The 12,512-nt window shown below is 46.4% G+C and overlaps 1 protein-coding gene across 1 annotated transcript; it reads left to right on the forward strand.

Annotated features, from left to right (window-relative positions):
- The first annotated feature begins 10,012 nt into the window (after positions 1 to 10,012).
- LOC123055184 (2-methylpropanoate--CoA ligase CCL4) lies at positions 10,013 to 12,198 on the forward strand. Its single transcript, XM_044479154.1, has 2 exons — positions 10,013 to 10,341; positions 10,484 to 12,198. Exons 1-2 carry the CDS (start codon positions 10,144 to 10,146, stop codon positions 11,948 to 11,950), a joined length of 1,665 nt encoding a protein of 554 aa, XP_044335089.1. The 5' UTR covers positions 10,013 to 10,143; the 3' UTR covers positions 11,951 to 12,198.
- The last annotated feature ends 314 nt before the right edge of the window (positions 12,199 to 12,512 follow it).

The raw sequence follows: 12,512 nt of genomic DNA on the forward strand, positions 1-12,512 counted from the left end.
TCGCTGTCGTGTTAGACCCTATTCAATGTCTTAAGCGTCAGTTACAAGTGTTCTCGCAGTCTGACGCACAACCGTGTTTGACATTGGGCTCGGTCCATTTAACTCCTTTTCTTATTGCACTGTACGTGGTGCCTGAAGCCGACCTCAATGCGCCGGCCCGTCTAATGCAGTTGGAGCACATAAGATCGTCACGGTTTTGGAAGCTTCCCCCTGGTTTGGCGAAGCTTCTAGAAGTGCTTGGTCTTTTTTTTTGGTTTTCTGGACCGGTTTTTGTTTGGCTTCAAGCAGTTTTTTCTTTTTTTCGTGTTATTCATTTTTTTGGAACATGGGATTTATTTAAATAGCATTTTTTTCAAATTTATGAAATTTTTAGAAAAAATTGTGAACTTTATCAAATGCACATTTTTTGTTTTCTAGACCGGTTTTTGTGTTACTCATCTTGTTTGAACGTGGGATTTTTTAAACAGTTCAAATTCATGAACTTTCTAGAAAAAATGTGAAATTTATCAGATGCACATTTTTGTCAAATTCTTTATTTCAAAGTTTAATTAAATATTTTAAATTCATCAACTTTTCATTTTTATGATTTTTATTAAACTCATTAACTTCTTCTATTTTTTGTGTTTTTATTTTTGCAAAGTAAACGATCAACTGTGTTACTCGTCAATGGTCGACCGGTCAACTGGGAACCAAGCGAACAAGGAGCGAGTGAGCTAAGCGAACTAGGGAACCGGGTGAACTGAGGGAACTAGGGAACCGAGTGAATTGAGCGAACTAGGGAATCAAGTGAGTTGCTCGCCCTGTTTATTGAACTGGCCTACGAGCGGGCGTCGCGTGAGCGCTCCTTTACGACTGGCGCAGAACGCACCAATTAGGAGCACTGCGCGATCTGCTGCTTGGCGCAAGGGGCGCTGACTAGGAGGTCTCTTCCGCGGTGGTCGCAGTTTCTCGCGATATGAGAGTTTTTCCTTTATTTTTTGTTGATTCATTTTTTCAAAAGGTTTTATCTTTTGAACCATGCATCTAAATCACAAACCAATTCACTGTTGGATTTCTCGCACTGAGATCTTCAAAATTAGATCTCATATTAACAGGTTTCGACAAAATAATCACTAAAAAGGAAAAACAGAAAACCGAAAACCCCAAAAAAAATAAAACCTAAAAAAATGAAAACCGAGAAAAAAATGAAACTGAAAAAAGACCCGAGAAGCATGTTCGTGCTTTTTTCACTTTTTTGGGAGAAGCACATTTGTGCTCCTCGCGTAAGTTACAGATTGTGGTTTCTTTTCTGGTAAGTATAATTGTGTTTATCATGAAATCACATGTTGTGCTTATCCTTTTTTCAGGCAAGCATAAATGTGCTTTCATTTTTTGGGAAGCAATGTTGTGCTTCTCGTGGAAGTATAGGTTGTATTTTTTAAGCACATTTGTGCTTTTCACTTTTTTAAGAAGCAACGGTAGTGCTTCTTCCTTTTTCGAGAGGCACAATTGTGTTTTCCTCTTTTCAGGAAGCACTTCTGTTCTTCTCATGGAAAACCATCATTTTTAAATAGAAAATTAAAAAATGCATCAAAATCTGAAGAAAAACTAAGAAAATAACAGAAACCGAAAAACGCACGCAAAAAAAAAGAGAAATCCTGAGGATGCGCCCAACATGTGACGGTTGGGCGCACCACCGGGACCCAAAAAGTGAACTCTCCGGGAACCCCCAAAGGGGTACCCATTAATAGTTGCTCCCCATCCCATCGGGAGCTTCTGTACGAAGCCCTACATTGAACAACTTTCGAATACACATTGAAGATTTATGTAAAATACGCTGAACAAATTTCAAATACACAGTCAACATTATGTAGTATTCGTTGAACAATTTCTTAATATATGATGTAGATTTTTATAATGCATAGTGAACTTTTTGTAATATGTCGTGTATATTTTCTTAATATACGATGAACATTTTATAATACACAATGAATTTTTGTATAATACACAAAAAGGAAAAAATAAAAAGGGAAAGGAAATAAAATAAATGGAAAGAGAAAAAGAAAAGAAACATAAAAGAGAAAGAAACAGGGAAGCCAGCTGTGGGCCGGACCAAACTGGGGTGTCGGCTGGGATGCCTTCAGCAAAGCCTCTCACCTCTTTAACGCCCGTGGTCGTCATATAGGATTCGCCTATCCCATCCTTGAGTGTGCCTGGTGTTAGATACGAGCATGTGTTTTATATGAGCTGATTACATTTCCTTTTATGTTTAGATTGGGCATGCTGTAACTGTGTCTATACCTCTATATAGTATGTGAATAACTTTAAAAGATGGTCGTTGGATGAAGCCAATCCGACGACGCGGAGATGGCAAATCCGAGCACTATTGGCTGTTTGATATCATTTACGTTTCACCAGATTCTGCCACATGTATAATCTAGAAGACTCCATGGTTGAACTTAAGCATAATACACAAACCTCAAAACACAAGCACTTCTCCTTTGTTCTAGAATCTTCCGTATCATAATTGCCCAAACTTTTTTTTTCTAAATGAATTATCATTATTTGTTTTTACTTTATGCTTTACAATGCACAATCCCATGAATCTTAACCTTTTTATAAAACTAATTGATTTTGACTAAGATGAACTATAATAATTAAAGAAACATCTACATCATGCATTTATGACTCAAAACTTATATGCTATAGTATGATATTTATTCATAATTTGGTTGCCAAATCTCATGGGTACAATGCATATGTACCTTACTAGTATTCCTCGTGGCAATACATATCGGTCCGAACGCCCATATGTGTGCTCACTTGGATCGGCCCATTAACTGCTCCGAGAATTGACGCGAGCTGGTTAATTTTCCGAAGTGATTTTTGGGAGGTGTGGTAGCTTCGCAACTGGTTTCATGAAGCTTCTAGCCCAGGGTTTCTCTTCTTATTTCTACATGTATCTTTCTTAGCTGTTTTTTTACAGCAATAAGATTTTATTCCTCAAATGACGGACATGTCATTTACAATAACATGAGAAATAAAATCAGCGATGGAACTTTCCCGGAATTCAGATGATCTACTCTCAAAAGAAAATTTAGCTAGCACATCTGCAACTCTGTTTGCCTCACGATAGCAATGAAGATAGGTTACTGCTGCAAACTCTGAACTTAATTGCTTGCTCTCCATAACAACAGCCACATCAGGACCATTGTATTCTTCGTATAGATTTAATGCCTCCACTGCGCTCGTGCTACCGGACTCCAATATCGGAGAGTTGCAGGCTAGTCTTTGCGCTAGCCAAGTCCCATTTCGGATTGCATGAATTTACGCGGACTCGGCAGTACTGACATGGGGAATGAACCATGTAGCCGCCGCGATGAAGTCCCCCCTATCATCTCGAGCAACCGCCCCAGTAGCTCCTAACCTGGTTTCGGCACAGTAAGAAGCATCAACATCACCTCCACTAACTTTCTACTCAGTTTCTACAACATGTGATCTCGCTTCCGAATGGGATGGTTGGGTTTTGATGCTCGAACGAAGTTTGTGCACAGAACCTTGATTGAAGTAGCAGAATATTCAGGCTGTATAGTTTCACCATTCACAAACTGTCGGCGCGGCCACCAAATGTACCATGCTGGCACTGCAAACAATTCTGCTTTTGGTACATTGTTTGGGTTTCTTTTCTTTTCTGTTTCTTTTTTGGTCGTTTTTTTATTCTTATTTTTTGTCTGTTTCTTTTTCATTTTATTCTTTAAAATCCACGAGCATTTGTAAAATTTGCAATATTTTTTAGAATTTCAAATCATTTTTTGATTTCATGAACTGTTTTTGAATCCGTGAACAATATTAAAATTCAAGAAATTTTTTATTGATAGGTGAACATTTTTCTTAAATACGTGAACACTTTTTAAATTCATGAGCTTTTCTGAATTTGTGAATAATATCTATGTTCACTTCTTTTGCATACATTAACATTTTTTCTTGAAAACATGAGCATATTTTGTATTCGCAAATGTTTTTGAATTCATGAAAAATATTCAAATACACAAAACTTTCTTTGGATACGTGAACAAATTTTGCAACCACAAACATCTTTTGAATTTTCCACGAACATATTTTAAATATGCGAGCATTTTGAGGTCCCAAACATTTTTTAGAATCCACAAACATTTCTAGAATACTTGATCATTTTTCGAATTTGCAAATATTTTGGAATATGTGAACCTTTTTTGAATTTGCGACCACCTTTTGAATTAAACATGGATCTTTAACGAATTCAAGAACATTTTCCAAATTCACCGACATTTTCCGAATTTGATTTTTTTTAATATTGAACATTCTTTGAATTTGTGGACTATTTATTAATTCACTGCAAACATTTATTGAATTCGCAAACATTTTCCAAACACAAACATTTTCTGATTTCACAGAAACACTCATGGAATTCGCGAACATTTTTCAAATTTATTAACATTTTTCTAATTCACCCCGAACATTTCATGAATAATTTTTAAATTCATGATTTTTTTAATTTGCTGCAAACATATTTGGAATTCGCAAAAAAAAAATCATGGATATTATTCGAACTACCAAATATTTTATTGAATACTTGAACATATTTTGGGTACGCAAGAATTTTTTGAATTTCCTTCGAACATACTGCCTCTGTGACGAAGTGGGTATTTCATATTCGCGAACATTATTTGAATTCAAGGCAAAAAGATTGATATTTCAATTATGCAAACATGTGTCAAAACTGCAAAACAAAATAATACATGAATTGTTTTTTGAATACCTGAACATTTTTTGAATTCACATCATTATTTCAGAATCACAAACTTTTATTTAACTCTGAACATTTTTTTTTAAATCCATGAACATTTTTTTATTTGCACCAACTTTTTCAAAACTAAAAGACCGATTGTCATTTTTTTCCTGTGATGCAGCATTAAACAGCGGGTCCTATAAAAAGAGATTGTAAAATATAAAAGAGCCCACAACGAGCGTGCGGGAGCTTCTGGCCTAGCCCACAAAGGAGTGACATGGGTGACGCGGCTGTTCATTCACTACGGCCGGCCCGCTACAGCGATGTATTTCCAAGAAGCATGAGCTAATTCCATATTTTTCTAGGATTCCACCTTATCCTCTAGTGATCGCGCTGGAGTCCACATAAAACTTTCATGACGGCTCGAGTTCGTCAGCTACGGGGAGGTTCACCTTCATCTGCCATCAGGGGCCCATCGGCATGGCAGAACCAACACTACCCGCGACCATGATTGTGAAGAAGTGGGGGTGAGGAGGGAGAGAAGACCGATCTAGAGGAGAAGGGGGTTGCAAATGAAGGGAGGGAAGCCGCGCATCAGAGAAGATTTATGTAAAATATTTTGAATTTGCACCAAATTTTATTTTAGTAAGTTTTATATAGTAGTTTGAACCAAAATTTGCACCGTACTTGGTTGATGCGCCACTATTTTTTTTACTCCATTAAGTAATAGGGATTGGTTGGAAACGCCATTTTTTAGAGGAGCAAATATGATACTCTAAAGGATGCTTGGTTGTATCCTCCTCTAAATTATTGGGATCCGCTAGAGATGCCCTAAGTAGGTAGAGCTCATCTCTTTTCTTGGAATGGTATTTCTAGTTTGTATTTAAGGTAGTATGTATTATGTCCGACCTTTGTTTTTTTCCTATGCATATAGTATAGTACAGTTATACCAATTTATATTATATCAAAATATTTGTAGTAACAACAAATCATACTCCCTCAACCCGGAATTACTTGTCGTAAAGATGGACGTATCTAGATGTATTTTAGTTATATTTTTTTGGAGAAGGAGGATGACCTCCGGCCTCTGCATTTGGACGATGCATACAGCCACTTTATTAATTAATCTCAAAAGACCTTACAAAGAAATACAGCAGTAAGTCTGAAGCCACCGTCTAGGCAACATCTGTTGCTACTCCTATTCATTAGATGAAGGGATGCTGATAGTCTGGGCCTAATACCAAACAGACCCCACAGCCAAACCTAACATCTAAGGCCTGAGTTCCCATCCAGGACGCCTGCCGGGTATGGGTCACCCACCGGTCCGGCGCACTCCTCAACCAGGACGCCTGCCGGGTATGAGGCCGCCGCAGCCACCTGCCACCAATCCATCTTCAGAAATGTACTGCTGCATCTACCTTGCCCGGTCTAGCTGCCGTCGACGCCACCACGACGCCAGACAACGCCACCATCCCGCGCTCGACCATCAACACACGCCCAGCAGCGAGACCCCGCTGCTCCATGCCGCTGAGACCCGCCATTGTCGACATATCAGATGCAACGCCGCTCCTCCTTCGCGAACACCACCTTCTACCACTGGTCCTATCCCCTCCACCTGTAGATCCTCTGCACTCCCAACCGAGCCCCAGTGCCCCTGACGACACCTCCAGGAAGGTCACGACGCAAAAAGCGCCGCTGCCGCCAGATCCAAAAAGGATTGAAGGTTTTCACCCGGCCGGGGATCGGGGTGGGTAGATTGGGCCCTCAGCTGCGCCTTCATGAAGGAAAGCGGCGCCCATGGGCGTCGCCGCCGCCGGGCCGGTTAGACTGGCCAAGGTTTCCCCCAGACCCAAAGTACACCACCAGGGCTCACCACCACCGGAGCCTGCAGCCGCAAACCACCGGGACGACGACAGAGGCAGCAGGAGAAAGGGGAACCTCCAGATCTGACGCAACGGAGAACCGCGCCATGGCCGGACTCCACCAGCGACCCGCCACCCGCGCGGCCGAGTACTCTGGCCAGCGTCGCCTGCAGACGTCTCCAGCCGCCGGACGACGCCGCCTTGCCGATAGGGCCGCCGCCCAAGGATCCGCAGGCCACCGAAGCGATACTCCAGCCCGCAGGCCGACGAGATCGATCCGGGCGCCGAGATCCCCGCTGCCACCTTCCCCGGCGTCTGCGCGGGCTTTGCCGGCGGCCGTCTCCGGCGGCGGCGAGGGACGGAAGGGGGATGAGGGGAGGCGGGCAGCGATAGATGGGATCGCCCCCGAGTCGCCAGGGGGCGACGCGAGGGCCGCGTGAGTTTCGGTCGATGCAGACAAGTCTGGTAAAAATCTTTAAAAATGGGGGAGCAAACGTATTTTTAGTTATAGATGCATTCATTTCTATACATTTCTGCGATAAATAATTTAGGAGGGAGGGAGTAGTAGCTCTTTACATACCAGTCTTCCGAGTGAAATGCCAGTCCATTTTCGATAACGTCTGGCAGTGAAGCAAAGAAAAGGCAAGTTCAGCTTGGCACCTCAGCTGAAATGGCAATAAGGAAGTGGAATCCAAGTATCCAACTGCTCATCAAGCTTCCTGCCTGTCTGTCTGTCTGGTAGACATTCGTTCGTTTGTTTTTTTGCTGGAAGACTTAGATATGCGTTGACTATGCCAGACCTCAAAAGATTAAGTGCAAACTACAGTAGAAATGCAGAGGCCAATTTGCAGACATGATGCTGTCCGCGGTGTAGCGGTAGAGGCTGAATAGGTGAATATCGCTGTCCGGGCTGAACGTGGTACAACTCACATCCGACGGCCGAGAACAAATACAGCTCCCGATCGCTGTCAGTCTGAACCGCGAGGACCAGGACGCTCGCGCTACCTGCGCGATGATACGGCGCGATGCTGACCCCGTGGATTTTGTTTACGCCTCCGGCCTACACAGGTGATAATAGCTGGGACGACGTGCATGTGGCCGGAAGTTGGATACAATCGAGCTTCTCTCCCGGCCGTTATTTTCAGAGACGGCAGATAAGAACGGGAGGCGAAAGAGAAGAGGCCAGGTGAAACAAGCCGAGATTACCATGGGATATGTATGTATGTATGCGCACTTGTCGTTGTCTTTTCTTCTTTTAAGAAAGAGAAACTACACGGAACTGTGAAAGCGACACTCGGAATGGCGTTCCATAATCCCGATAAGCATGGCACGTCGATCGTGGCCACTAGTACGTGTCTGGTTGATGCTAAGTGTATGAGTAGAGCTGACTGGCACCAGAATCATCATCGTCATCTCATCTGTCGAAAACGAGCAAGAGAATAAGACTTCAGTTTTTTTTTCTTTGGAAAGGCGCACAAAGCGCCAAAATTCCATTCAGCTCAATAGCATCTTACAACATGAAGTGCATAGCCTTGAAAACTAAAATTAGAGGGAAGAGAAACTACAGGGCAAGACAAGTTTCTGTGAGCTGAAGCGAAACAACAAATGTCAAGTTCTGAAGCACTCCTCAGAACCTGATGAGCCACATTATGAGCTATGCCATTGATCTCTCTTGATATGTGGTACACCTGGGCTTGGAGATCGTGAGTAAGAGAGAAGAAATCAGCCAGAGGGTCTGCTTTCCATGAACGTAGTAGCACACGGGATTTAGCATTTAGCTAAAGGACGGTGCTCCTAAATCTCCTTTTACGTGCAAGAAGAAGGCAAATCTTTGGGGGCCTCGGCAGCATCAGATGCACACGATCACAGCTTTTCAATGGAAAGATGTCAAGCGTCATATTACCAAACTAAGAGGAAAAAAAATACTACTCCCTCTAAATTAATTGGCGCGCCCTCTATATAAGTTCTATATAATGTTGTATAGAGGCTACGCTAATTAATTCGGATCGAAGGAAGTAATATCTCTTTTGCAGAAGATGGCATCTTGCACCAAACACACTTTTGTAGGTGCATCACTATCTTTTGTTTGTATGTGACTTATCTTCTTTATTCCTCTCATAGCAAATAGATTGAAATGAAATGTCCCCCGCCAAAAAAGGTATTGAAATGTCAGTAACATTACAATTTACAATCAACGCCTTTGCCGAGAACCTTGGTGAGCTTGTTGTCATTGTCGTCGGAACAAAGAGATGGGTATGGTTTTCGTGTAAATGTCATTGTCACAACTAGCTAGCTCCCCTCGCCCCGCGGCGCCTGCGAGGTGGGAGGGGAGTGGGGGCATAGTTTCAGTTGATCATCGTTGCCATCATTATTATTGTCATGTGAAATAGAGCAAGAAAAAAAGGCATGGTTTGGTGGAAAATATGAAGGAGAACCTGGTTACCAGCGCACCCTATATGCAAAAAAAAAAGTAATTCAAAAGAAGTCCAAAAAATTCCAAATCTTTTTTGGTATTAAACATGATCAAGTATTGTAGTCGTATAAAAAGATTCGTCAGAGAATGACTTCTGTTGCATCCTGGATCGAAGATTCGGCAAAAAACGCTATGTACAAGCATTATGCACGCTATATTGTTGTCATAAACTTGTCTTTTTTGCTGTAAAGTCAATATGAATCATTTCTTCTCCAAACTTTTTATACGAGTACAATATCTGATCATGTTTGATTCCAAAAAAGATTTGGATTTTTTTTAAAAATATAATTACTTATTTTTTTCGGCATATAGGGTGCGCGGGTACCCGAGAGCACCAAGTTCGCGCCCATGGTTGGGTCTATTTTGCATGAACACACTACATGGAATTTTCCTAGGTCTCCTTTGAACCACTTGTAAAGGGAGGTGTTCCTAAGTCTCCTTTTTACGTATGTGGAAAAAGAAAGCCAAATCTTTCGGGCTCCCCATCTTAAGGCCGCACTATCATAAATCTATCAACAAATGCTTAACCTACAAAGATGTAGTACAAACTATCGTCGAATGGTCACTAACATTTCAAAGTCAACATGGCCAATGAGTCAAAAGAAATTTCAAGGCCGTATAAAATGTTGAAATGTCTGCCGGGAGGGGAGAAAAAACAAGGCAATCCGGGTTTGGCATCTCGGCCGAAATGGCACGAGCAAACAAGTGGAATCCAAGTTGGATTATCCAGCCAACCAACCACTAATCAAACTGCCTGTCAGTCAGCTCCAACCATCCTATAGCGACTGTATACACGTTGACTAAAAAATTCATACTCCTAGATATCATGGCCCCGCTGGAAATGACCGGCGCCTCTTGACCCCATCAGGGCCGTCGGTTCCCCATCGGGCGGCTCCTGTAGCGCCTGGCTTCATCTTCTTATGCCGTGGCAGAGGCCAAGCCCTCGTGTCACTTGCTCTGCTCCGATCTGCTCTGTTCTATCTCCCCTACCAAACATTCAAGAGATAGGCGCCCGCGGTCGCAGGCGACTGAAGCTAGCCTCCGCGTCCGATCCGGCGGCCATGGAGAAGCTCGGCGCGAACCCGGCCAACTCGTGCCCGCTCACGCCGCTCGGCTTCATCGAGCGCGCCGCCACCGTGTACGGCGACTGCCCCTCCGTCGTCTACGGCGGTACCGTCTTCACCTGGTCCCAGACCCACCGCCGCTGCCTCCGCCTCGCCTCCGCGCTCGCCTCCCTCGGCGTCTCCCGCCGCGACGTCGTAAGCACCCACCCGTCCGTCCCCTAACTTAATTCTTGAATCTTGATCGCCTCCGTCGTCGATTGCGCCGCGACAAGGTGAATTTAATCGGATTGAATTGGGCTGGTGCGTGATGACCGATGCCGTGAATCAACCGCTGCAGGTGTCCGCGCTGCTGCCGAACGTGCCGGCCATGTACGAGGCGCACTTCGGGGTTCCCATGAGCGGCGCCGTGCTCAACAGCATCAACACGCGTCTCGACGCGCGCACCGTCTCCGTCCTGCTCCGCCACTCGGGGTCCAGGCTCATCCTCGTCGACCCGGCGCTGGTGCCGGTGCTCGACGAGGCGCTCCGGCTCCTCCCGCCGGGCCACCCGGCGCCGCGCGTCGTGCTCGTCGAGGACCCCCAGGAGAAGGACTTCCCTCCCGCGCCCGCCGCGGCCCTGACGTACGAGAGGCTGCTCGAGATGGGCGACCCGGAGTTCAGGTGGGTCCGGCCGGCCAGCGAGTGGGACCCGATGATACTCAACTACACCTCCGGCACCACGTCGGCGCCCAAGGGGGTCGTGCACTGCCACCGCGGCATCTTCGTGGTCACCATGGACTCGCTCGTCTCCTGGTCCGTGCCGGAGCAGCCGACGTACCTATGGACGCTGCCCATGTTCCACGCCAACGGCTGGAGCTTCCCGTGGGGGATGGCCGTGGTGGGCGGCACCAACGTCTGCCTCCGCCGCGTCGACGCCGCCGAGGTCTACGACACCATCGCCCGCCGCGGGGTAACGCACCTCTGCGGCGCGCCCGTCGTGCTCAACATGCTGGCCAACGCGCCCGAGGGCGTGCGGAGGCCGCTGCCGGGGAAGGTGCAGATCCTCACGGCCGGCGCGCCGCCGCCGGCGGCGGTGCTTGGCCGCACGGAGGCCATCGGGTTCGACGTCAGCCACGGGTACGGGCTGACCGAGACGGCGGGGCTGGTGCTGCTGTGCGCGTGGAAGGGCGAGTGGAACAAGCTGCCGGCGTCGGAGCGCGCGCGGCTCAAGGCGAGGCAGGGCGTGCGCACCCCCGGCATGGCCGAGGTGGACATCGTGGACGGCGAGACCGGCGGCAGCGTGCCCCGAGACGGCGCCACGATGGGCGAGATCGTGCTCCGCGGCGGGTGCGTCACCATGGGTTACTTCAAGGACGAGGACGCCACCCGGGCGGCGATCCGGGACGACGGGTGGTTCTACACGGGGGACGTGGGCGTGATGCACCCGGACGGGTACCTGGAGATCCGGGACCGGTCCAAGGACGTGATCATCAGCGGCGGTGAGAACATCAGCAGCGTGGAGGTGGAGTCCTTGCTCTACGGCCACCCGGCGGTGAACGAGGCGGCGGTGGTGGCGCGGCCGGACGAGTTCTGGGGGGAGACGCCGTGCGCGTTCGTGAGCCTCAAGGAGGGCGCGGCCGGCGCGGTGACCGCGGCGGAGGTGATCGCCTGGAGCCGGGAGCGCATGCCCGGGTACATGGTGCCCAAGACCGTGGTGTTCCGCGCCGAGCTGCCCAAGACGTCCACCGGCAAGATCCAGAAGTACGTGCTCCGGAACCTCGCCAAGGAGATGGGGCCGACCCGCAGGGGCGTCAGCAAGATGTAGTATAATTGCTGTAGAAATTCAGGGTTGTGTCGTCTTGCTTGGCTTGATCTGCAGCGCCATGGCAGATCGCATTGGCATGTCTGCTCCGCATATCAGCATTCAGCAAGCCTGTCTGCTGCAGCTGCAAGATTCTATTATGCGCAGGCATGATGCATGTCTCCCTGCTGGGTATGTGAGAAATGAGAGCACCCTTGTGATAAACTTGTTTAATCAATCAACTGATAAAACTAGGAATTTGCAAATACGTATGTGACTGAAAGTCTGAAACTGAACCGAGAATTAGGCCGCTGTCGTTTCAGTTATCTTTCGGCAAATTCGTCGTGGTCGTGCCGTGGAAAAGTGATTTCTTACGCTGAAGTCATCGTTGGTTAGAGACTTGAGTGTAAGAAACGGGGAGAAAGGTGAATCTGTGCTTTGTGCGCATTTCTGATTCACCTTTCTCCTCATGTCTGCTTAGGGTTCAGTTCGGATTTCGCGTATGCTATCCTTTCATCGTGTCTTTGTAATTCGCTCATGACACCGAACCTGAAGATTTGAACTCCATTTCGAAAAGTAAAAAATA

This window comes from Triticum aestivum, chromosome 2D (genome assembly GCF_018294505.1).
Source record: "Triticum aestivum cultivar Chinese Spring chromosome 2D, IWGSC CS RefSeq v2.1, whole genome shotgun sequence".
In the NCBI taxonomy this organism is placed as follows: domain Eukaryota; kingdom Viridiplantae; phylum Streptophyta; class Magnoliopsida; order Poales; family Poaceae; genus Triticum; species Triticum aestivum.

Coding starts and splice junctions, on each gene's coding strand:
- LOC123055184 (XM_044479154.1), top strand. CDS start 10,144: ATGGAGAAGCTCGGCGCGAACCCGGCCAACTCGTGCCCGCTCACGCCG. Junction 10,342..10,483: donor GCGTCTCCCGCCGCGACGTC/GTAAGCACCCAC, acceptor CAACCGCTGCAG/GTGTCCGCGCTGCTGCCGAA.